Source organism: Helicoverpa zea, chromosome 28 (assembly GCF_022581195.2).
Source record: "Helicoverpa zea isolate HzStark_Cry1AcR chromosome 28, ilHelZeax1.1, whole genome shotgun sequence".
NCBI classification, from domain to species: Eukaryota; Metazoa; Arthropoda; class Insecta; order Lepidoptera; family Noctuidae; genus Helicoverpa; species Helicoverpa zea.
Window position 1 is genome coordinate 3,079,742 of NC_061479.1, and position 26,772 is coordinate 3,106,513.

Sequence of the window (26,772 nt, forward strand, 5' to 3'; positions counted from 1 at the left end):
CATAGACTTCATCAATAAATAAATATGTCTAAATAAAATAGATGGATGTACAAATATAGTAACTATACTTGTGGAGGAAGTATAGAAGAAAATAAAAAAATCTAGGGTCAAGGTAGATTTTTAAAATCGTGTATTTTTTTGTTATAAAAAATTCTTAACACCTATCTTAAGTCTACTTAGCTCGTGTTTTTTACATTTTGACGAAGTGTTCAGTTTCAGAGCACAGTTATGCTCATAATAAAATTATGGTCACATCAACCCCCTTTTGAGTCGCTATGAAGTTTAGCGACAACTAAAATAGCGCTTTCATACTAGCGGGTATTTGTCGCGCGTAACAAAATCGCTCGGTTTTAAACGTAATTTTTTGTAACAATCGTTGTCAATTGTTTGCTCGCTTAAGGCCTCTTGTACACGATTCTGCTGCCGTAATCATCTACTCTAAATTACTTAGGCACGACGGTTAGTTTCGTATGGGTTACGATAAAAGAATGTTCAAGGCATCACGTTTTATTGACAAATGTGCCGTGAATTGAAAAAAAAAACATGTCGAGTACTAAAGTTCTATAGAGGTAGATCTTTATACGCGATATCGCCCTTACGCCCTTACCCTTGTATGTTTTTCTACTTTTTGTATTTAATAGTTTGTTTTGGCAAGCATTATGCCTGTAGCACACCTCCGCTGCGAAACCCAAAGGGCGAAACCGCCATAGTTTCGCTGTGAGTTGTGAGTTGTTGGGCGGCGAAACAATAGCGAAATTCCCTGCTCTAACGTACAAAACTGACTATGACGTTGTCTCTTTCTAACATGATTTCGCTCATTTGCTTAGGCGCCGTCTACATCTCCGCCCTGGCGGACAACTGGCGGACAACGAGCGGAGATGTAGACGGCGCCTAAGCAAATGAGCGAAATCGTGTTAGAAAGAGACAACGTCATAGTCAGTTTTGTACGTTAGAGCAGGGAATTTCGCTATTGTTTCGCCGCCCAACAACTCACAACTCACAGCGAAACTATGGCGGTTTCGCCCTTTGGGTTTCGCAGCGGAGGTGTGCTACAGGCATTATGGTAGGATATTTATGGTCAATGCTCCTTTTGTTAAATAATAGGTATAAGATCCACATGTACTCTTATTCGCAAAAATAAATGAGTTTGATCGAAAAGGTGATCGCACAGAAAAATCGTGCGATAAATCCACCAATGTGAAAGTACTATAAGCTTTTCTTAAAAAAAGGTATGTTATGCATAAATCTCTATAGCGAAGTCTAATCTATAACTCCTTTGGCTTTTAAGTCTGAGTTCCACATAGTTGTAGCCGATGCCTCCTGAAGTGATGTTGACTGAAGCTTCGCTGTTCTGAAAGTCGTAACAGCTTATTGCCTGTAAAGAGACATTAAAATCAGTTAATTACTATTTTAATACCTAAATTAAAAACATGCCGTAACGTAGGTACCTGCTTAGATTTACATGTAGGTACGAATACCTACAAATAGCTCAATTGTAATAGCAGTAAAGAAATCCTATTAGATTAGTGATTAGAGATTGAATTTTGAAGTAAGCTCCATATAAATTATGTATATCCAATTTCTAATTGCAAAACAACGGATAGATATGTTATAGAATCCGCCATTAGTCAGAATTGGTTCATCCGTTTAGAAGGTACAAATACTTATACCTACCTACATATAAACGTGGGTTAGATTTATGAAATAACTAGCTTTTGCCCGCGACTTCGTTCGCATGGAATAGTGACTTCCGGCATATTTTTGGTTTGACCAATAGATGGCGCTATATGTCCGGATTAAATTTTTTATTTTTATTTTTATATATATTTTTTTTAAATAAAAACTATCCTATGTCCTTTCTCAAGTTCCAAACTATGTCTGTACCAAATTTCACACAAATCGGTTCAGTAGTTTAGGCGTGAAGAAAAGACAGACAGACAGACAGAGTTACTTTCACATTTATAATATTAGTTAGGATATTCCGAAATACATACTTGATAGGTACCTATACCTCTGGGTATAGGTGTCCATTTGACTAAAGGTAAACAATCTTGACAGCACTTTTTTATATAATACGTACCTATTAAATAAACAAATACCGTCTTACCACAAAAACTTTTAAACGTCAGTTTATGCCTTGTCTAAAAAAATGACAAATTATGACGTTGACATATGGTTCATTTTGCAGCCAACATTTTTTTAGACAAGTGTAAAACAGGGGTTTAAGTTTTTGTAGTAAGGCCAATAAACTTTAGCTAAAAATAATGATTCAACTGATGAAGTCATCGGTGTTATTGTATGTTTAACAAAGTTGGTTTTAACATTGATTTATCAGCGTTTTATTTTTAAACTGTATTTTTACTAAAAAGTCATAAGTAGTTAGCAAGATTGTTTAGGTATAAGACCTTTAGTGAAGCGTCTACTTAAATGGACTTACAGTTCTCTATATTTTCCTCATTTTACTTCGGAAATCGAACCCGACACCCCGTGCACAGCGGTCGCGGTATGCGCCTATAACGAGGTATAGTTTGTGGAGACACAATTTTTTTTAACTAACTTTAAAAAGAGAGGTTTTCACTTTGACCTGTATTTATATATATTTGTGCCCGATTATCTCACGTTCGGGTGAACCGATTTTGATGTTGTTTTCAGCACAGTATTTCTCAAACTTAGGAGGAGAAAGTTTTTTTTATTTAAAAGCGATCCTTACCTTTATGGGCGCCGTTCCATTATACGTATAAGTCTTGATCCGTTTCTTCAAAGGTATGGCTTCGTACCTAAGTTTATCTCTATGTATTATCTTCGTGTCCTTGGTTTCTTTGCCGAAGAAATAAGTCGAGCTTAACACTGAAGCTATGGTCATTAATAACACACACAATATTAGTGTAGACTTCATTTTGTCCGATTAAAAAGTCTAGTAAGTATTGCACAGCACTGTTTTTGGTTTTTGGTCTTTGCTTGATGTAGTAAAAATCTGTAAGAAAAAAAAGATAGGTAAGTAGGTACTTGAATTTCGAATAGAGTTTTGTGATTAAACTTCAATTGACTTCAAAAGATCTGTATCGGTAGGGCCGGAGCCAAGAGAATAGGCATTAGGTAATAGGTAAACCTACCCCTTAAACCACCCACTGACCAAAAAACCGGGATTCCTAACTTTCCACGCAGTGGAAGACGCGGTCAAAAGATAAGGCCTCTGCCTCGAATTTTGCGGGCAGCGGGGCGGCAGCGGCGGCGGCGCGGGAGCGGGGCGGGCAACGGATACGTGTTCTCGAAACTAGCGGGCAGATCGCGCGGCACTATAGCAGTGTAGTGTTGTGTTCTGTTGTGTTTGCTGTTCCATATGGGTGTCCTCTCATGGTACGTTTACACGCTTGCCAAGCCGTGGCAAACGGCAAACAGCCAAAAGCCTCCACAAATCGCGTTTGGCGTTTGAAAGGCGTTTACACGCTTGTGAATGCGTCAGTCTGCAACATACGTCCAAGCATGACGGACACCGAAATTGCGACGGCTAATGCAATTGGTTTAACGTACTTTTCTTTGAAATTTAAGCAATGTAAAACAAAAAAAGGATAGCTCGACGACTGCGAAAATGCAGGATTCCATCTGGTAATATTCCAGAAATCAAAGACTCCTCATTCGACCAGCAACTCGTTTTTTTTGTACAATCAAGTAAGCGTGCGATCGCAAAACGCGGACCAACGTGTAAATGCGTCACAAGCGCTTGCCACAAACGCCCTTTGATCTGCGTGAGAAAACCGACACTCGACTGGATCGGAAGCAAGCACCCACAAGCTCATGCAAGCCAAGCCAAACGTCCTCTTTACACGCTTGCGATTGTCGAGGCTTGCGAAGGCTTGGCAAGCATGTAAATGTACCTTTAAAGATGGCCGAAATAATTAGCTCTTGCACGTCCGAACACATTTTGATACGTCACAAAAAAAATGTATAACACTATGCCTACAATGCAGATGCCCAACGCGGGCGGTCACCGCTTGACTGGAGCGCACCGCTCGTTGCCCGCCGCCGCGCCGCTCCCGCGCCGCTGTATTCGAGGGCCGGTCCATATGAATATACGCGTAAGATCCTGCCGCTCCCGCGCCGCCGCCGCTGCCGCCCCGCTGCCCGCAAAATTCGAGGCATAGGCCTAATAGGTAAGTCCTGACATTTTAATGTTATGAATTCGAAAGTAACTTTGCTGTCTGTCTGTCAAGCTGAAACTACTGAACCGATATAAAAGTAGTTTGGTGTACTGATAGTCTAAAACCTGAGAAAGGACAAAGGCAACTTTTTACCCAGGTGCGGGATGTAGTTCCCGCGGGACGCGGTTGGAAACGCGGGGAATAGTTAATAACAACATGATTGCTGTTAGGTATTCAGGTATATTTTATAGTTTAGTGCTCCGTTCATCGATCTAGATTATTCGTCATATTCCTTAACCTTGACCTAGTTTGGCATACGTAAACATCACAACTGTAATAGGTATAGGGTACAAGATTTTTTTATAAAATAGCAAAATAGTCTAGCAGCCTCCTCCTTTTATTGAAATCGGTAAAAAAAATGATTTGTTTTGGAACACAAAACACTATCCTGTCAAAAATTTCTAGAAAAAATTGACAACATTTAGATACTTGCCTACTATTACTAAGCCAAAATCTAGGTATATTTAGTAGGCTTAAAATAATTTATGTAGGTAGGTAGTTGTTTAAATATCAGGATTGAAATTAAATACAAAAAAGAAATTAACATAAAAAGGGAACCTCGTTTGCATATGTTACCGTAAGATTACAAACATCGTTAGATTACAATCTATCTCGAGAGATTGTAAACTGTCGAATTATTGTGAACCGTAACATCTGATTGCAATTTAACGCATTATTTTTCGCTATATTATAATCTATCGATGAGAAATTGTCAAATTGTCAACTGTCCGAAAGCTCTCTCTGATTGGTCAGTCTTTTTGTAAGATCGACCAATCACGACCAGCCGTTCTGTTCCCATGGAGTTCCCGTAGAGTTAGGAATGAAATAGAGGTGTCAGTTAAATAAAATAAATGCTCTTCAAAAATTCTTCAAGTATTAAATTTATATAAAAATAACTCTTATAAAAATACAGTTAGGTATTTTGTCTTCAAATACAAACTAATATTTAAAAATAAAATAAAAGGGGTGCTAATTAAACAGGCTTCTTTTTAATATCATTATTCGCCCCCAAAAATGTATGTTGCCTTCTAAATTACTAAGTCAGCCACAATTAATAAAGCGTTGAGCATCTAAATAATACTATCTTAGCCACGAGTTATCTTCCACTCTAAATACAACTCAGCATGATGGTTATTTTTTTGCACCTAAATTTGTAGCATGCATTCTAACAGTAAACTTCTTAAATACTATTAAATGACATCATAAAAATATTTATTTACCTTCTAATTTTTTAACTCGTACCTACTGAGTTTTTTGTTTAAAATATAACACATCCCATATTAATTGACCCAGCATGGAAGTAAGCATGCAACATGCAGCAAGCATAACTTCTGTCACGGCTCCGGCGCTGCGGGGCTCCGGCGGTCCCATGCGAGCTTATCGTCGCAGATGGTTTTCACGCTCACCACCGCAGCTTCGGCTTGCTGGCCGGCGGAGCCGGCCAGCCTCAGCCGCGGCGGCGAGCGCTGAAACTACCTGCGCCTCAGCTCGCAGGCCGCCTCGCCCCTCCGCGCCTACGCGGTTTTGAATTGCACTCTAGGGGTAGGGCAGACAAGACTACGTGGAGTCGGTTTCGCAGCGATTCGTTTTCGTCACTAACTTCAATTTTTAATACAATTTTTAATTGTGTGTAATTTGAGTCTTAAAAATTAAGTACAATTTTTGATTTTATAAAAAATTAAACCGTCACTTATTTTTGCACGTCAAAGAGCTGTGACACCGGGAGTTGCAAAGAACATTGTCTTTTTTGACGTTCTACCAATCAGCGCGCAAGATGCATTCCGTTCTACGCCAGTTGACAATTTGACCGCTCTACATCGCTCTCGATCTTACAAAAAGACTGACCAAGCAGGGAGAGCTTTCGGACAGTTGACAATTTGACAATTTCTCATCGATAGATTATAATATAGCGAAAAATAATGCGTTAAATTGCAATCAGGTGTTACGGTTTACAATAATTCGACAGTTTACAATCTCTCGAGATAGATTGTAATCTAACGATGTTTGTAATCTTACGGTGACACATAGATACAGAATTTAATATAAATATTTATAAGGTCACTGCATAAAATCACAGGCAATAACCACAATTACCTACCGTCAATTGACTCCCATTTAGCGCGGGAAATTCACAGCTGACATCTGTCAAGATTCGAAAATGGAACACTTACGAACGTTCTAGAAAAAAGTTTTTATACTTTTTATAAAATAAGGTTTTATATTTTATTTATTTAGCACTGAATAAAATATTCACAGTAAAATTGTTAGAATATTATGGACACAGTTTGTTTACTCCGTGTTTGACAAGTTACTGAGTGAATTAAACTGTTGTGGTCAGTAGGCGCGACGTTAAAGTCATATAAAGAGATACACAGAAAACCAACTGCGCAAAATATTTACATAATACCTACACTCGTTTTCTCTAACTATGAAGGAAAAGCTTCATATTAGCTAAATGTGTTCGTAAGAGCAAACTACACTAACATCTTAACCGAATTACGGGATTAAAGCTGTTTCACCCGCGTCACAAGGGAAGTATATAGATATCAGGATAAAATAAATAAAATACAATGTGGTATTCTATTGTCAATAAGAAATAGAATTAGGTGCTTATCTTTATCAATATTCTAATCACCCCCTACAATTTCACGTACTTAGGTAGGTGTGACAAGTTATGGCAGACGCTAAAATTGAGCGCACTGGCTGTCATCGGTCGGAAAGTACCCTACAGCTTTGAATGTCGTAACGTGTAGCCAGAAAGTCTGACAACCAGTCTTACAAAGGGGCATCGGGTTGCCCGATTAACTGGCACACTGGTACTGAGCTGAATCCAGTTACAATGGAAGCCGAACCAACATAGTTGGGTTGGGAAAATGCAGATGATGATTATTTTATTTTCTAGTTGTACTTCTGCACAAAATTGTCTACTACAATTTAAAGTGATGTTCGTATGCAAAATTCTCGGAATCGATATTGACTATACCTATCTACCTACGTAGACTCAAGATAGTGCAAACAATATTTAATAAAAAAACTTTTATTTATTCAAAGTCTGTTTGTTATGTGACTTTGTGACCCACGGTCATTTTACGATTTAATTTCAGATAATACTTACAGCTGGAAATAAAATAACATAGTGAATGTTTTCTTTAATGGTAAAGATAAAGAATATAAATCGACGGGTAAAAGGCAAAAGGGGTCAAGCACCACAGATCATATTGTTCAGGAGAGTTATTGAATCACATCACAATCTTCAGAACAGTTTACTAAAATACAATGTTCTTTAATAATTTTACATCAAAATAAGCCTGAGATCAATAGTTTCAAAGATAGATGTCGCTTGACCCCAGGTTTTAACCATGTTTATCGCTTTCGCGAGGGGTCAAGCACCAATATTTAATGTTGGAATATTTAGATTTTGGCCTAAGCTCCAGGCGCTGGCGCGCGCTTAGTGGATCAAATGCAACGTAATGAAAATAAAATTATTTAAGAAAGGGGCCAAGCGCCAATTATGTTTAGTTGTCAATTTTTACTATTGGTGTAAGCGACGTTATAGTTATTAAACAAATAAAAGAAAAATGGATACAAACGTTTGTTTTTAAAATTATGCCAAATGACAAGGCGATACAAAAACGTAATACACAAAATGGTCCTTCAACCAAGCAAGGTAAAGTTGGTGTCGCTTGAGCACTTTTGGCAAGTATCGATTTGGCACTTCAGTACAAATAATTCTTTGGTGCAAGTGACTTTTTTTCATGCTAGGAAAACGATATTACGACCATTCGAAAGAGAAAAAATAGTGGAGTTGGGGTCAATAAAAAAGTTAAAATCGCAAAATGTGGCGCTTGACCCCTTTTGCCTTTTTACCGTCGAAATAGAAGAATGAATTATGATACAAGTCTTTTTAACTACCTACCTTTGTACTAATAATAAAAAGAAAGACCTAGAAAAACATCTGTTACTGTTACAGCCTTTTTATCGTCCCACTGCCGGGCACACTCTCACACGGAGAAGGATTGAGCATTAAAAGAAAAACATAGTCAAGAAAATTTTACTTAAATAAGTACTTTTACTTAAATAAGTACTGAGTTAATTCCAACTCAGGCAAATGCCTGAGTTTGAGAGACTGCTAATTAACCACTAGGCCATCACGACTTTGTTATTGTAAGTAATCATCATCTCCCGATTCCCGATCCTTTTCCTAACTATGTTAGGGTCGGCTTCCAATCTAACCGGATGCAGCTGAGTACCAGCGCTTTACAACAAGCGACTGCCTATCTGACCTCCTCAACCCAGTTACCCGGGCAACCCAATACCCCTTGGTTAGACTGGTGTCAGACTTACTGGCTTCTGACTACCCGTAACGACTGCCTGTAGGTACTGTGACTGTTATTGTAAATGGCTAGAAATATGAGAAAAGGATGACCTGATTACCCAAATTACGCGAATTATGAGGATCTGCGTATCTAGATTCCAGTGCCTAAGTAATTTATTGTCAACACACTTATTTAATATTCTATGCTGTTTGAGTACCTTCAATGAATCATCTGTCTAGCCTTTTCTACTCTATAACATACTATATCGCAGAGCACGTAAATGTCGGTCCTGCGCCTGATATCTCTCCGGTCGTGTCGGATTGCCGTCCCATCGCGCTATGACAGTGAAGGAATAGAGAGCGCACTTGTGTCTGCGCTAATGCTTGCGCACTATAAAATGTCCTGCGCAGCTGGCTGATCTCCTTATATGATAACAGCCGCCGTGGCCGAAATCGGCCGTGGACGCCATTATTATTATATGCCACTGAGTACCAGTGTTTTACGTGGAGCCTACCTGACCAATTCAACCCAGTTACCGATACTTACCCGTGGTGAGACTTTCTGACCTTCTGAATACCCGTAATTACTGACAAAGAAGTTCACATGACAGCCCAGAGGACTTCAGAAATTAAAAAGTCTGGCAACCAGTTTTACCAAGGAGTATCGGGTTGCCCTGACAACTGAATTGAGGAGGTCACATAGTTCAGTCACTCCTTGTGGTACACTGATACTCAGCTGCATCCGATTAGATTGGTAAATTACAAATTTATCCAGAACAAGTTACTACTCAGAATATTTTCGAATGAATCATTTTCGTCACTTCCTGAGCCGACAACAGGAAGAGGTCAATGCAATCGTCAGTACAGTTGGTCGTATATCTTCAGATTAGTACAGCTGACGTATATAGTGACGAAAGTGGTTAACCTCCATAGTAAGTGAGGCTAAACTACGGAGATAAATATATCTACGTAGTTATTATAATATCTACTAAGTCCTTCGGGTCTGTCTGTCTGCTCGCGATCTACCTTGTCAAAATTACATAATGGATTTTTCATGCGGCTTTCACCTTGGGGGAGACTTTTATCCAGCAGTGAACGTCTTTCGGCTGACAATTTTTCTTCATCTTATCGAGTGAGATGAAGGTCTAATCACCTAACAAGCCCTGGTGTCAGAGTTGTCAGAGTTTTCTCAAATCCGCCTGACGTAGAATTGTTACTGACTGCTAAAGACCTCCCAGGCACAGGTTACATTGACTCGGCATTGACTGAGGCCCAGATTTCACCAAATCGGAGCAGTGCAGAGGGGTTTTTAAACAACCATTAGAAGTTCGTTATTTCAGACACCGACTCAACGGTGTTCCTAAGCGGAGAAATTCTATTGGTGGTTTCAAAACTTCTCCGTTACGTTCCGTTTCAATGAAGTTTAGGTTTGAAACTGCGGGAAACGGCTACTTGGATTATTTTCATATCCCCGAAGTTGACATCCATATTAACCTTGAAGAGGACAATTGGTGGAATAATCCCCCATAATACGTAATTTAATAAGCGCACAAGTAATCGCATTATGAGCTGTATCCTGCGTTGAAATCCTAAATCGCCTCTTCCGAGATCCTCAGAACCACGGAGTAAGGAAATATGAGTGGAGATGCCATAATGAACGTAGGTCAGGCGCCTTCTTCTAGCTCAGATACGTATAATGGGCATGACTCAAACGATCTGTTACGAGTGAAATAACAAGGCTTTTGGGATCTTTGATACATCTAACAACGATTTTTGGTATTACATAAAATGGTCGGGTCAACATAAGGCGTATAAGGCGAAAACAGTAACGTTCGTCGTCGCCCACACACTCGCATTTTGGCGTACGACTTTCTTAGGCGATTTTCCGTTATGGCACCTCCGCTAGTCATTTTGTTCTCCATGCTCAGAATAAATTGCGTGGCAGCTCTCGTAGATAAGTGCCGAAAATTCCACGCAGTTTATAAGCGATCAAAGGGGACTGAATTCTAGAAGCATCCAGATGCAATTTAAATAGAATGTTTTGAAAATAAACTCGTGCTGGCGAGTTGTCGGTCAGTCTATAGTAGAAGAGCTTTGTTTGAACGCGCTAATGTTAAGAACTATGGATCCGATTTCAAACAATGTTTCAGTATTAAATAGCTCATTTATTGCTTTGAATACCTTTATTTAACAAAAGAAACTTTTTTTTTAATAAAACATAACATAAACATTTCTTAAAAGAATAAAAATTTATCAATAGGTAGATAAGTAATGAAAAGTTCACAAGTCAGAAAATCTTCTTGAGCAGGAAAGACCCACGGAAATATGACACAGGTTAACCTAGGTGAAATTGGATTAATTCTTATTTTTTTCTGTGTTTGTATCTGGGAACACAATTTTACATAAAAAATATATAAATTATGTTTCTAAACAAATTACCTACTTCTTAATGAATACAGTTGAATCAATTGAACGCATCCGATTAAATCGCGTTCTATGTAAAGCGCTTAAAAGTATATGTATGGACGCGTAACCATGGCAACCAATATCACAACACTTTACCAGTTCCAAAACAAACTAGCAATCTAATAATAATTATTAAATTAAAACTAAAGTAAAATAAAATAATTGTAAATGTATTTATTGAAATAATTTTGGCAGCCATTTTGGAGGGAAAATTTCATAGATAATCTAGAATTTTGGGAACATGGTGAGTGATATTCAAATCGTTTTGATGTGACCTAATTATTTATTTATGGTAGGCATAATGTTCAATTTCGCCCTTGAGCTTTTTAGTAGAATTCAAGGGAATTTAAATTTTAATAACGTTCATATAAATGTGCAACTAGATATGGGAAAAAATAAGTATTTACCTAACTATTTAAGCAAAAGTTAAAATAATTATTTTAAGAAGAAAAATTAACTAAGTAACTACATATTAATAATATGTTTTTTATTAGATTTATGACAATAAATATTAGTTTCCGCCCGTGGTTTCAACCGTGTCCCGGGGAAATTTCTTCCCATACCCGACCGGGGAAAAGTGTGTTATATAGGGTCTCTTGATTTTTTCAAAATATTATTATTTTCAGTTCCTAGTGGAAATTATAGAATCTAGAAAGTTACCGATTACTTAAAACCCATTTGTTTTATCAAACTTAACTTGAATTACTGGAAATAGTAATCTGTACATCGCACACTCATTTTAATTACTATTATGTGTACGACCATTGCAATGATTGTACAAGCTTATAAAAATTTCAAAATGTGTAGTAGTAGTTAGTCATCCTTCTTTATGAAATTTAAAAAAAAATAAGTAACATTCAAAAAAGGACTAACTCAAAAATACCAATAAGTAAGAAGAATCAGGACCAATTTCATCGACAGTCGTTTATGTAATCGGTTGGTTAAACGACTTTTTTTTTTAATACCTATGTAGATTGAATTTTCGTGAAACCTACATCCGAGCCCTGCTTTGGAAATCAATCGTTTTTTGAACTTTTGCTTTGACTTTTGACTTTTTTATTTAAGTAATCGGAGCCTTTTTTCCTTAATAATATAGACATTTAATTTTTAGATGAAAATTTATCTTAGTGCCCTACCTTTTCTTAACGGCGCGTCATTGCAAAATTTCATTAAATATTTCTATTTATATCCTCTTAAACATCTACCTAAACCATCTAATAAAAATAATCTCCCAAAACATTTCAGATTCAAACAAAGCCACCAAAAGCCCAAAGGACGCTACCATTCACAACGATTACCATAGAAATACAATAAAGATAAAACAAGGAGAATTAGATCAATAATGCAAGCGTTGCCGGGAGCTTGGGTTATAGTCTGGCTGGGCATGACGTCACGGGTTTACGGGAAATGGGTGGAGGGAAGAATCGATACGAAAGATGTAAGTTTATAACAACGATATTCAAAGACACAGTATTTTCTTTTATTCCTCTATAAGGAGAAAAAGAACTCCCATCTTTCCGAAGGGTAACGGGTTGAGGAGGTCAGATAGGCAGTCACACCATGTGGCATACTGGTGCTCTGCTGCACGTTACACTGGAAGCCCATCCAAACATAGTTGGGACTTCCCAACTAGGCAGATGATGATGAAAGAGAAGAATCACGAAAATTCGAAGTTTTTGCTTTGAAAGTTATATTCAAAAAATCTAAATACATACCTAATTGGCGCAAATGATTAAAGCAAGTCCTGGTTCGATGCCCGCAATTTCCAGATCTCTTGTTTCTGATTACCCGTAACGACTACCAAAGATGTTCAAATGACACACAGGACCAATTGATTGTATGTACCTTCCGAAACACGGAGAAACTTATCAAAAAGTATGACGTATGTTTTTTGTTTTTCAGAACTGGGCGTTTTTAGCGCGCTTCTGTTTTCTGTCCCTGGAAGGGCAGTTTGAGTACCTGATAGAGTATGACAAGGAGTCCGGTATACCTAATCTGTTGCTTTATTATGATGAAGATAGCCAATGGCCTTCAGTATACCATAGTAGTAAGGTAAGAGAAGAGACATTTTATAAAAGACTTGCTTGTTTTTTACCTCCTTTCCAAGGAAACAGTACCCTGTACTAAGATTATGTATAGCCTATGTCATCCGGGGATAATGTAGCTTCCCAACAGTGAGAAAATTTTTCAAATCAGTGCTGTAATTTCGGAGCCTTTACAAAGAGGAAAACAACAAAACTTTCGAAAGTTGCATTTAACATGTCGGCTAAACAACGTATAGACGTGTGATTAAATTGCAATCCTCGGGGAAGACCAGCAGTAGGTTTTTCAACCGAAACGATATTCTGACAAAGGGCTGTTCTGTTTGATTAAATTGCCATTTTCACCAGCTTTTTTTTTAACGACGTCAAAAGCCATCAAATGACCTCTCCCGTTGTGGGTTAGCAGCGGTGCGGGAGTGTCAGACTCTTACTGACTAAGAACCGTCGTTTTCAGTTGTAGACCTTTTATATACCAGGGCCGCGGTAACTCGCGCGAACAATCCCGCAGCCCACAATTTTCACCAGCTGACCACGACATAATAAGAACACGAATTCACCAACTCTTGTCTAAGGACCAAAAACCCTGTGCTTTTTAACACCTTCCATTTCTTCGACAGACATGCAAACAACGCGAAGAAGTACTAAACCGAGCCGGTCAGAACCAGATCATCAGGCTGTCTCACTGGTACCCTGACACGGAGTACTCCGGCTGCATCATCACCAAGCATAATAAGGAATTACCCGCTGCTAAGAGGTAAGAACCCTATGTAGTCTTCAGAGGTTCAGAATTGTGAGGACAGTAAGTTGGTGTTACTTTAGGAAGAAATTACAAAGTCAAAGTCAAAGTCAAATCATTTATTTTATTTAGGCCTTCAAAAGCACTTATGAACGTCAAAAAATATAAATAAAGTTGATTCTAGTTGCCCATTCCAAAAGTAGCTTCCTATGGAGAAGAACGGGCAAGAAACTCCATGGTTACTCTTTTAAAAATAATAGGTATTACAGTTTGTATGTATTGATACATACTATAACAACATGCGAAGTTCATGTAGATTCACAATAGACAAAGAATATGAGAATAAAAAAAAAGATTAAAATGCTACATGGTGTTTACATTTACAAATGACACAATTTTACTAGCGGGTGTAATTTAATTTACCAAAACTGTTTTGGGCTACTTTAACTCAATGAATCGAAATATCCTCTAACGATGTATAAGAAAGGATCCTGTAATACACAGATATCTACTACATATTAGTGATTTCGACAAAATTCTTATGTCATCCTAATTTAAATTGTCAGTCAGTTGTCCATATACCTACAATTGTTTTCGTTTTGGGTATATCATGGGGTCAAAACTAGTCAAAAGTAATTAAAGGACCTCCCTCCCACTGTGGAAATAAGATCTGATCTACCTTAGAATTTTCGCCATCATCCTCAGAAACTCTAAAGTCTAAATAAATGGATTGAACCAATATGCACCTACTCTCAAACTACGTCCCACGACAATATCAAAAATGTTCTCTGCCATATTAATAAAGTGTTTAGCTCTACATACCAAAATTATTGTAATGTGCAGTTTGACAAACATATATTGCTATTATACCAGCTAAATCTTTCTCTAACTGATGTACCTAACACTGCAATTTTACTTGCAATCAGGGATGCCAAGATTTCTGTTCATAATATAATCGCGTCAACGGCCGACTTCAGCCACGGCGACTGTTCTCATATAAGGAGATCAGCCAACTGCGCAGGACATATTACCACTATTGTGCACAAGCATTTGCGCAGACACAGGTGCATTCTCTATTCCTGCACTCTCATAGCCCGATGGGACGGCAATCCGACCAGAGAGAGATCAGGCAAAGGACCGAGATTAATGAGCTCTCTGATGCTCGGCTGTATCAATCACCAACTTCCATACTCCGTGTTTTCTGAAAGTTTTTTAAAACCACACAACTATACTTATTTGACATAGTTCTTGTAAGACCACGGGATAAGAAAGTCCCAGATTTTTTGAAGATGAACATTAGGCCGAAGCCAATGCCCTTTTGAGACAACTTAAATGAAATGGTAACACAAAAGTACCTAAAGTTTATTGTGTTACCCAGTATTAGTAGGTACAGCTACATCCTTGGATTGGAAGACCCTTATATTTAGGTGAAGGCTAGGCAAATCATCATATTGCATAGTCTGCTAACCCTAGAACATCTCAACCCACGTCTAAATGAGTTAAGTGCATAGATATCTGGGTCATTGTTGTATTCATAGTGAGGACCTTACTTCTAGCAGTACATCAATCGGTTTGTATTTATAGTCGTGTCCTAGGTGTGAAGGGTCATTGAGTAACCTAGTAATTGGATTGTAGAGGTCAGATAGTACAGTTTAATACAATAAATGGGCTGAATATAGTTAGTACTAAGACGTCTAAAGCCCAAGTTCACTGTCAAAATAAACGTCATGATAATTGTACGTGAAAATTCATACTAAACAGTTGTTTTAACAAAACTGATATTTATGTCGTGGGTGAAAATAGGCCTAAATATATGTGAATCCAATTATTGAGAGTACATCTTTTAGATCATCATCCTCAGAGCCTTTTCCCAACTATGTTGAGATCGGCTTCCAGTCTAACCAGATTCAGCTGAGTACCAGTGTTTTACAAAGAGCGACTGACCTATCTGATCCCCTCTACCCAGTTATCCGGGCAACCCAATACCCCTTGGTTAGACTGGTATCAGACTTAGAGTACATCTTTTAGATAAGTAAACATATGTATGTATATCCTACTCAATAAAACTCAGGAATAATTCCTATAGCTAAAGATTTTGTTTGTTTAAACTGTTCCCCGCAGTTTCCAGTACCCGGGAGAACTATTTCCTGCAACCACATAAAACGAAGACTACGTCTTTTCTCAGGCCTACAGACTATTAGTATACAAAATTTTTTATTATACTTAATTGGGGGTTTAGGTGTAATAAAAAACCGGCCAAGTGCGAGTCAGACTCGCGCACGAAGGGCAAAAATGAGTCAAAAAAAATCATGTTTGTTGTATTTGACCAAAAAAATTGTTATTTTAGTCTAGTTTGCAGTATTTGTTGTTATAGCGGCAACAGAAATACATCATCTGTGAAAATTTCAACTCCCTAACCATCACGGTTTATGAGATACTGCCTGATGACAGACGGACGGACGGACGGACAGAGGATCTAAAACAATAGGGTCCCGTTTTACCCTTTGGGTACGGACCCCTAAAAAGGTATGGATTTTTAATCAAAAACAATAAACATGCCTTTCTTTTTACAGCACAACACCCTCAAAACCGATAGACCCTCCCAAAAAAACCCCAAAGAACACCACGAAACTCCAACCACCAGAACCCTCATATTACGACCAGTTTCTCAAAACCACGACCCATAATCCCAGACCCACTTTGACTGATAGTAACAACACCACCTGGTACGAGATAGTACCGACTGATGACGTGAATACCACCACTATGGGACCTGATGATGAGCTTTGGGAAAGCATAGGACCGGGTAACGGCAGCCATTTTGCAAATCTGAACGATGAAGTGGAAATTTTGTTTGAAAATCGGAATAGGAGTGGGGTAAGTAATGGTTTTTAAGACGTTTTTATTAGGTTGACTTGTATGTAACTTACTATGTAATGGAATCTAAGGTGGTAACTAATTTAACTATCTTCCAAGGATCGTAGTGAAAATTGGCAGCTCTATGTAGTTCTGATGACAATACAGTAATACTAATATGGTATTGTAGAACTGATCTGATGATGGAGCCCAAAGTTATGAACAGGAATTTTACGATGGATTATCGTATTGTAGCTGTGTTTGGACTTGGTAAAAGTCTTGTAAAGTTTACTTGCTTTATAAAAGCATGTTTAGCAACCGTCTTTTGTACTAATTACTACATTACAGAAATTGATTGCAAGAAATCTTAACACCTAAACAGCTGTTTTAAAAAAACTGACTTTCAAGATAGTCTTTGAAGTTTTACCTAACCTTAATATTATTTACCTAATTGTTATTCCATTTCAGCACAAAATGAAACGCTCACTAGACCTCTACGAGCGGTTTCGTCGGCGTCGGCTGAACTCTGAAGCGCACAGTCTACCCAGTCAGAGCGAGAAAGAGAGGTTACTGGTCTCCTGTCACAATTCTAGAAGATTCCGGTCTGCGAGGGAACGGTGGTGGTTCATAGCTATCAGTAATTGTGATAGCAATAAGGCAAGTCTTGTGTGAAAAGTGTTTATTTCAAATAGGTCTTTGCAAGCTCTTATTAATGCATATTCTATACCTACCGTAATACATTATAGAGGTAAATGAAAACATAGTTGAAAGGTTCTTCTAACCTACAGACAGACATGTGTTGCTGGGGAGTTTGTTGCGTCACTTCTTCTTGCCAGCAAAAACACATAGGATGTGGTGAATATGGGCATTTGGAGGACTGTATTTTTTTAAATTTTGACGTTCAAAAAGTGCTGTTTCTTAACCTTGAATAAATAATTTAAGTAGTCAATCAGACACTAGTGGCAAGGTTACTAAACGTAATTAAATCCAATGGAGAAGAACTGGCAAGAAACTCCACGGACACTCTTTTAAAAAAATGTTATTTCCAATGGTGACGTGACGTGATTCAGGAACGTGACGTGGATTGCGAGGGCTCTCACGACCTCTCAAAGGTTTTTCCTTTACCTTTCATCACTAGGTCGTCGAAGATTTCAATAGTCTTCTTCTTCCACAGGGTTTGGATGTCCGGTATAGATTCTTGATGACCAACGGACCTGATGGTGATTTTTGGCATGAACATTTTTCTGCTGACGAATTTTGTAAGTATTCCTTCCAATATTAAAAATAGTGAAATATGTATAATTGTATGGCTTAATTTAATTGATCTTGTCTATGTACCTAAACCTATAAATAATGTTAATGTTTGCATGCCGAATGGCAAAATATGGCTGAGCTTTATTTTAAGACCTCTGTATTACCCATATTTGCAAAAAAAAATATTATTATACATTAGCTTCAACTAGCAGTTTCACCCGCGTTTGAGGGTACTATTCACGCATCCATATAAAAATGAACACAACATTAAGGCGAGGCTCCACCGCGGTGCACGGAGAGGCTACGCACGTGTATTAAGCTTCGCTTTGTAAGAAAATGTATGTGGTTGTGTCCACTGCAACCCACGGAGAGGCTACGCATGAAATGACGTCATTGATCACGCGTGGCTTGCTCGAATAGGCGGTTACATAGCTCAACACTGTCAACGTGGGTCTACGTTTCCACTGGAGTACTCGAATAAGACCCACGACTATGTACAGCTCGGTTATCGCAGAGCAGTTGTTGTAAGCGGATACGTAGCTCAACGATGTCAGCGTGGGTCTACCCGTGCGCCGTGCCACGCTATACATAGTCGTGGGTCATATTCGTGTACTTCAGTGGAAACGTAGACCCACGTTGTCAAACAAATGAATACATGCAGCTAAAATGCGCCGCGTGTCCGTGCGCAGCGTGCACTGCGGTGGAGCCGCGCCTTTATTTCATGTCGGACAACATTTTTGTTTGTAACCTACAAAGGCCCGAAACTACTAAACCGATTGGGAAAATTCTTTCACTATTGAAAAGGTACACTCTCCCCAAGTAATATAGATGTCACCGTAAGATTACAAACATCGTTAGATTACAATCTATCTCGAGAGATTGTAAACTGTCGAATTATTGTAAACCGTAACACCTGATTGCAATTTAACGCATTATTTTTCGCTATATTATAATCTATCGATGAGAAATTGTCAAATTGTCAACTGTCCGAAAGCTCTCCCTGATTGGTCAGTCTTTTTGTAAGATCGAGAGCGATGTAGAGCGGTCAAATTGTCAACTGGCGTAGAACGGAATGCATCTTGCGCGCTGATTGGTAGAACGTCAAAAAAGACAATGTTCTTTGCAACTCCCGGTGTCACAGCTCTTTGACGTGCAAAAATAAGTGATGGTTTAATTTTTTATAAAATCAAAAATTGTACTTAATTTTTAAGACTCAAATTACACACAATTAAAAATTGTATTAAAAATTGAAGTTAGTGACGAAAACGAATCGCTGCAAAACCGACTCCACGTAGTCTTGTCTGCCCTACCCCTAGAGTGCAATTCAAAACCGCGTAGGCGCGGAGGGGCGAGGCGGCCTGCGAGCTGAGGCGCAGGTAGTTTCAGCGCTCGCCGCCGCGGCTGAGGCTGGCCGGCTCCGCCGGCCAGCAAGCCGAAGCTGCGGTGGTGAGCGTGAAAACCATCTGCGACGATAAGCTCGCATGGGACCGCCGGAGCCCCGCAGCGCCGGAGCCGTGACAGAAGTTATGCTTGCTGCATGTTGCATGCTTACTTCCATGCTGGGTCAATTAATATGGGATGTGTTATATTTTAAACAAAAAACTCAGTAGGTACGAGTTAAAAAATTAGAAGGTAAATAAATATTTTTATGATGTCATTTAATAGTATTTAAGAAGTTTACTGTTAGAATGCATGCTACAAATTTAGATGCAAAAAAATAACCATCATGCTGAGTTGTATTTAGAGTGGAAGATAACTCGTGGCTAAGATAGTATTATTTAGATGCTCGACGCTTTATTAATTGTGGCTGACTTAGTAATTTAGAAGGCAACATACATTTTTGGGGGCGAATAATGATATTAAAAAGAAGCCTGTTTAATTAGCACCCCTTTTATTTTATTTTTAAATATTAGTTTGTATTTGAAGACAAAATACCTAACTGTATTTTTATAAGAGTTATTTTTATATAAATTTAATACTTGAAGAATTTTTGAAGAGCATTTATTTTATTTAACTGACACCTCTATTTCATTCCTAACTCTACGAGAACTCCATGGGAACAGAACGGCTGGTCGTGATTGGTCGATCTTACAAAAAGACTGACCAATCAGAGAGAGCTTTCGGACAGTTGACAATTTGACAATTTCTCATCGATAGATTATAATATAGCGAAAAATAATGCGTTAAATTGCAATCAGATGTTACGGTTCACAATAATTCGACAGTTTACAATCTCTCGAGATAGATTGTAATCTAACGATGTTTGTAATCTTACGGTAACATAGACATATACAACATGTAACTTAATTAACGCACATCCTGAAATTAGTTTGTTCAGAATCGTTTACTGAATCGATTTATATCATTTTTAATATAGGTAATTTTTTATCCCAAAAATAATTAAAACTACGGAAATTATTGTCATATTAACCTTACCCTCAAAACAAATTCAAATAGACCGTAACTCAAAGTAATAAGACTTCGTGTATTGTCGGCTTTTTCCGTAGTTTCGTTATGTTGTGTCGAGTCGAGCGGCGCGCGGCGCGATATTTGCGTGCGTAGTAGTATGACCAAAAAGTTCTCCAAGAATTGGTATAACAATTTATTAAAAAATTTGAATTAGTAAATAACATGTCAAATTAAAAATTCAGTGTATGTATTATGATTATAACATAATATTCTAATTGGCGTGTTTGAGGGTGTGCGTTAATTACGTTACATGTTGTATATTTTATCCCGGTACGGGCAGTAACTCTCACGGGAAGCTAGTAAATTTTCAACTATGGAAGAAATCCCATAACTTTTAGGGCCTTATCATACTAGCGGATTGCGAGCGTCTCCAAAGCGGAGCGGGCGAATAGCGAATGCGACGCGAACACGCTGCGGCTGCTCAGCCAAGACGTCGCGGACGTACGGCAAATTCGCAACGTTTTCGTCGCTTGTAACAAAATGGATTCAAACAATAATCGAATGGAAGAGAGCGACTACTTTGAGTTTTCTTGCAAACGAATAAAACACTGCTTTTCGCGACGAATTTTTTGCGCGTCCGCAATGAATTCGCTGCGTATGCGCGGCGTGTTCGTTGCGCGTCCGTTCCGCTTTGAAGACGCTCGCAATCCGCTAGTATGATAAGGCCCTTACAACTACTAACTAAATATTTATTTCCCACAGATGTACTACCAGTTCTCCTAGCCTACACATTCGCCTACGTCATAGTAATGATAGCAGTAGTGATGTGTAGTGTCGAGTTGAAGTCTCGACATCTATTACACTCGACATACAAGTTGTTCCTAATGTCGATAGTATCACAACACTCGGGCGTAATGTTACAAAGTTTGGCGTATATACGTTACGCGGCTAATGGATTCGGTAGCGACAATGCTAAGATTGTTGGTAAGTGATTTTTACGCTTCTAAAAACTTCTATTAACTTCGGTTAACTTCTACTAACTTCCAATAACTTCTGTTAACTTCTGTAAACCTCTGTTAACTTCTATACCTGAGCCTCTAGAAATATTTAGAAAGCATATGCGTATGTATTGCGTGATTGCTGTGAACAGTGTCTCGGGTTTGACTGAAATCGCTTTGTGGGTTTCAGAAACCTTTACAAAGCAGGCTAGAGTCTGTAAGTTGGTGGTTGATACACCCGTGCATCGGAGAGCACGTTAATGTCGGTCCTGCGCCTGTTCTCTCTCCGGTGGTGTCGGATTGTCGTCCCATCGGGCTATGAGAGTGAAGGAATAGTGAGTGCAGCTGGGTCTGCGGAAATGCTTGTGCACTATTATATGTCCTGCGCAGCTGGCTGATCTCCTTAAAAAGAGATGGCTGACAATCAGCATGAAAATACCAAACACATAGATTTTCGCAATCCAACATCTTTAAAGGACCAACTTTTAAAATAAGCTAACCTACAGACCATTTTTGTAACAACCTGATCCTTTTACTCTTGTTCATTACATTACTTTATTTAGATCAATGTTTATTTTATGTTTCCAGGGCAGTTTTTCTGCGGTCTTTCAGAGATGACGTTCCTATTACTCCTAGTTTTAATGGCGAAAGGTTACACTATAACGCGTGGTAGACTCAAAGTGGGATTCACTGTCAAACTGACTGTTTTCATGTGTTGTTACGCAGTTACATATATCGTGCTTTTCGTGTATCAGGCTAAGGTAAACTTCTAAGTTTTATTCATTATGTGCCTGATTTTTTCTTAAGTATGTTGGGGTCGGCTTAAAGTAAGATGCAGCTGAGTACCTGAGTGCCACATGGAGTGACTGACTATCTGATTTTCTCAACCCAGTAACAAGTGCAACACTCCTTAATAAGTCTGGTTACCAGAGTTTGTGACTCATCCTCCGAGCCTTTTTCCCAAACTATGTTGGGGTCGGCTTCCAGTCTAACCGGATTCAGCTGAGTACCAGTGCTTTACAAGAAGCGACTGCCTATCTGACCTCCTCAACCCAGTTACCCGGGCAACCCGATACCCCTTGGTTAGACTGGTGTCAGACTTACTGGCTTCTGACTACCCGTAACGACTGCCAAGGATGTTCAATGACAGCCGGGACCTACAGTTTAACGTGCCATCCGAAACACAGTCATTGGTGTCTAAGATATACTTAGAAAGTACGTACAAACTTAGAAAAGTTGCATTGGTACTTGCCTGACCTGGAATCGAACCCGCGCCCTCATACTCGAGAGGTTGGTTCTTTGTCCACTAGGCCACCACGACTATTACCAGAGTTTGTGACTACTGACTGCAAAAGGTCTTCAAATGACAACCAGGACCTACTAATTTAACGTTTGTCTATCTTTATGGAAATAGTTTTACTTGCTTATAGAGCTGGACACTTGAACATCCATACAGTCCTTGGATGGGTGACCATCTTGTATTGACGAGTTCCTCCGTGTTTCAAAAGGCACGTTAAATTGGTGGATCCTGGCTGAAATTTGAACATCTTCGGCAGTCGTTACGGAAACCCGCGAGTCTGACAACCAGTCTTATCAAGTTATATCGTGTTACCTGGATAATTGGGTTAGAGAGTAGACAGGCTATCGTTCCAAGTGGCACACTGATACTCAGCTGCATCTCAGACTGGAAGCCGACCCAACATAGTTGGGAAAAGGCTATGCACATAATGTAATCTCTTCTTTCAGGCTTTCGATCCAGGTGAAGTGCTGTATCTATATGAGAGTCCAGCTGGCTATGGTCTCATTGTGTTGCGGATATTAGCGTGGTGTATGTTCGCTTACTCGACCTTCTTTACTGTTAGGAAGTATCCTGAAAAGGTAAGCTTTCATAGTCATGTTTTAGAGCTGTAGAGTTTGTTTAAACGCGCAGGAAAACTGGTTAGATTTCTTTCGGTGTTAGATAGAACATTTATTGAATAGTGCTACCTATAAATAAACTTTTTGATGAGTAAATGGAGTAGATCGCTCGGGACGCGGGTGAAACTGCTGGCAGAAGTATGATAATACAAAGTTTTCCACTGCGTCTGTATCTAAGACATAGATCAAAAATTTATGCACACATTTTCATGCTGTTTTCACTCATGACAAAATGATTGGTGACGAAGATTAGAAAGAAACAACAACCTATATGTTTTGTTTCAGAACATGTTCTACTGTCCGTTCTTTATTTGTGGGACACTCTGGTTCTACGCTGGACCCCTGTTCATTCTCACAGCTAACACGTATATTGGTAAGTAGGTACTTAAATAATTTATGGGAAAATTGTTTGCGAACAAAAGTATGTTCGAGAATGCTTGTGTTCTTTCACGCACAAAGGTTTTTCGGACAATTTAAAAATGTTCGCACGCATTTTGCTTAGGTAGGTACATTACTGATTTCTAGAGCAAGTAGACTGTTGTTTAATATTTTGTTGTTCTTCTTCAGATAAATGGGTGCGAGAAAGCGTGGTTACAGCAGTGCTTCTATTCATCACATTCAGTGGACACATTATGTTTTTGGTGAGATTTAATAAATCATCCTAAACTAACAATATTAAAAGGAGTTAAAGCTTTTCTTGTGTTAAAAAGTATCTAAAACTAATGAGCAAATAACATTCAGTTTATTATTTTTGCAGTTGCTGACGCTACCAGTTTTCGCCAATAAGAATTTCCCATACCACGTGAGAACTACACAAATTGGAGTTATGGAGGTAAACCACTTAAACTTTCCTTTTTTATTTAATTTCAAAAACAGCCCCAGCAGTCAAACTAATGACACCTCTCTTTATGCGTCGGGGTTTCAAAATACATAATTATTAACATTAATTTATAAACAAGTTTTATTTTCTTAAACTTTGATTTTTTTTCGCAGGTGACAGGAAACTCAGCTCTCGATGGCTTCGGTCCGAATGCCTATCATCCTACCAACGCACCTCCTCAAACGGTTATCATACCACTTACCAGGTAGGTAATTGCATTCAAATATCCGAATTTATAACCTCCTTCTTTGTGAAAGTCGGTTAAAACCTATTTACCTATCAACAAAACTGTGCGTAAAGATCGGAGACAAAAAAAACTACGCATTCAAACGAGCCCCTGCAAGTATGTGTGTTTATGCACAATGCTTAGTTGCAATTGGCACACATTTTAGTTTTTTCTTACTTTCCGCACATCTGTGGAATCTCGCGTTAAGGTTTTCAAAAGTTCTTCCAATAATGTAACCACACTAAAGAGTTTGTGGAGACGCTACCCCTACTCACATTATGATGCGATCATCAATTATATTTTTTTATCCTTAAACTTTTTCTGTATTTTCAGACGAACAGAAGAACTAATAGGCAACATGTACAGCCAATACATGGCTACAGCCCCACCCCTTTCTCTAGAAGACCAAATACCGAAACTCAAAAACATACCAAAAAGAATAGACTCAATATCCCCAAAACACCGTCTTCTATCTCAAGACAGCACTGAAACTAACTCTTCAGCAGATATAAAACCGGTAATACCGAAAGAAGAAACAACAAAAGAAATATTTACCGTTGAAAATCAAATTTCAAAAATGGAACCTCCTGTGTTGCCAGCTCAGAATACGCCAGTGTTGCCAGAGCGAAATTTGGGAGATACTTTAGAAGAAGTTAATAGAGGTGATTTGCCGAATGTTATGAGGTCTAGAAGGAATATTTTGGAGCCTATTAAAAGGGATGAAAATGTGCCCTCTTGGTCTTTAGCGAAAGGGCCAAGTATTGTTGGTATGCAGAGGAAAAAGACTGTTGATGATGGTAAGTGAGTATCTTTCTTTTAAGTATTTGTGACCATCTAAATAATACACACATACATGGGCAAATGCTTTGATAATATTTTTTTTAGCACCATGTAAAATTATGGGTTTGTATACATACCAAATTTTTGACCCATAAATTATTATTACCAAGATTTTGAAGTCAAGAAGTTGGCAAATAACCCTATTTGAGGACACACTGGATTATTATGACTGTAAATGAGCTTAAATTAAATAGAACCAATTTTTAAAACTTGCTATTGAAACAATTTTCCCTTTGTTAGTAGCATTATCTCATGTTGTATCCGAAAAATAAATGATTGTTTTGCAATTTTTTTACATCAAATAAATCTATGTTCATTTATTTAAAATCATGTCTTAATTATTACATTTTTCCAGACACCCCAGATATCAATAGTCTCATGATGAACGGTAAAAAAGTACCTCCCGTTAGAAATGGTCTTCAGTCCAGCTCAGGAGAAATTTCTACCATCATGGAAGGTCGAGTACAAAGTTATCCTAACGCTGTCAGCAAAGCTACCATAGATTTATTCTCAGCTGGAAGCAATAAAGGATAATTTCAGTAGTGTAGCGTGGTTCTCGTCAAACTTAATGGCGTCTCGCAACTAACCTCAGATTAAAATCAAAATGTTTTTATTTCAAATAGGCCATTGCAGGCTCCTATGAAACGTCACACTATTTGCACGGTCCCAAAAAGTTGGTCTCATGGAGAAGAGCCGGCAAGAAACTCCATAGACACTCTTTTAAAAAGTAATATTTTCACAAACAGTCTATTACATAACAATAGTAAGCTGACAAAATTATACAATGCAACTGAAAGTTTAACTGTAAATCTATACAATCCAAATAGATATTATAAATACCTAAATGGTTCCTCCAGCAGTCGCTCCTTGTAAGGCACTGGTACTCAGCTACATCCGGTTAGACTGGAAGCCGACCCCAAAGTAGTTGGGAAAAAGGCTCGGAAGATGATGAAATGATTCCTACCGAGCGTCATTAAGTTTGGGAAGAACAATATTTTGTATTGAAATTATAGGATAAGTGAAGTTGCAAACGATTGAAAATGATTGAGAAGTTGGCGCCCAAGTGGGCCATATAAGAAATAGTTGGCGCCCAACTGGGTCAAATAAGTAACAAGTTTTTAATTTTTGTATTTACCTGTATTCTGTCAATCTCATTATTTATATGATGCATTTAATATTGTTCTCATAACAATAGTTATAATCATGAAAACGGTGTCCCATTTTCACAAAAAATCTAGTCCCATCTGGGTGCCATTAGGTGGGACTAGAATTTTTGACAATATTATAAAACATTTAAAAAAAATTATTACATCAATAGTTTACTGTTACAAAGAAATTGAAAATGTTTCATTTCTTTTTGTTACATCTTTTCTTTTTGTAAACTAGTGGAATTGATTCGGAATCTAGTCTTATTTTACGTAACACAATAAATTATAGGTTTTTAGTAATATTGTAATGTAAATAGGCACCACTTAGCTATAAGATACCTTATGTCTGTGTATTTTCGTAACTTAATATAACCTTTTTAGTGTGTAATGTGTGTGTGTCATTTTCTAGTCGTAGATTTATAATAAAAAACTGTGAAAGAAATCCCCGTTGTGTTATTTCTTAACTGGAGTTATCTTTGAAAATAT

At 38.2% G+C, this 26,772-nt stretch overlaps 2 protein-coding genes across 2 annotated transcripts; one reads left to right on the forward strand and one right to left on the reverse strand.

Moving 5' to 3' along the window:
- Window positions 1-1,075: 1,075 nt before the first annotated feature.
- LOC124643763 lies at window positions 1,076-6,502 on the reverse strand. The gene is made up of 3 exons (XM_047182836.1): window positions 6,298-6,502; window positions 2,711-2,974; window positions 1,076-1,375 (listed from the first exon to the last, which is right to left on the reverse strand). The coding sequence occupies exons 2-3, from the start codon at window positions 2,894-2,896 to the stop codon at window positions 1,235-1,237; spliced, it is 327 nt and encodes a 108-aa protein (XP_047038792.1). The 5' UTR covers window positions 2,897-2,974; window positions 6,298-6,502; the 3' UTR covers window positions 1,076-1,234.
- A 5,340-nt stretch (window positions 6,503-11,842) lies between these two features.
- Window positions 11,843-25,849, forward strand: LOC124643785 (transmembrane protein 145-like). Its single transcript, XM_047182880.1, has 16 exons — window positions 11,843-11,916; window positions 12,226-12,418; window positions 12,883-13,032; window positions 13,640-13,776; window positions 16,332-16,635; window positions 17,083-17,271; window positions 17,789-17,873; window positions 21,040-21,261; window positions 21,864-22,036; window positions 23,022-23,153; window positions 23,478-23,565; window positions 23,760-23,833; window positions 23,950-24,024; window positions 24,186-24,277; window positions 24,632-25,095; window positions 25,494-25,849. The coding sequence occupies exons 2-16, from the start codon at window positions 12,323-12,325 to the stop codon at window positions 25,670-25,672; spliced, it is 2,460 nt and encodes an 819-aa protein (XP_047038836.1). The 5' UTR covers window positions 11,843-11,916; window positions 12,226-12,322; the 3' UTR covers window positions 25,673-25,849.
- The last annotated feature ends 923 nt before the right edge of the window (window positions 25,850-26,772 follow it).

Bases quoted from the DNA above. Each gene is read 5' to 3' on its own strand.
- LOC124643763 (XM_047182836.1), bottom strand. From the start codon at position 2,896: ATGAAGTCTACACTAATATTGTGTGTGTTATTAATGACCATAGCTTCA. The intron at 1,376-2,710 runs GTAAGGATCGCT...GTCTCTTTACAG, and splicing joins ATGGAACGGCGCCCATAAAG to GCAATAAGCTGTTACGACTT.
- LOC124643785 (XM_047182880.1), top strand. From the start codon at position 12,323: ATGCAAGCGTTGCCGGGAGCTTGGGTTATAGTCTGGCTGGGCATGACG. The intron at 13,033-13,639 runs GTAAGAGAAGAG...TTTCTTCGACAG, and splicing joins CAGTATACCATAGTAGTAAG to ACATGCAAACAACGCGAAGA. The intron at 16,636-17,082 runs GTAAGTAATGGT...ATTCCATTTCAG, and splicing joins AAAATCGGAATAGGAGTGGG to CACAAAATGAAACGCTCACT.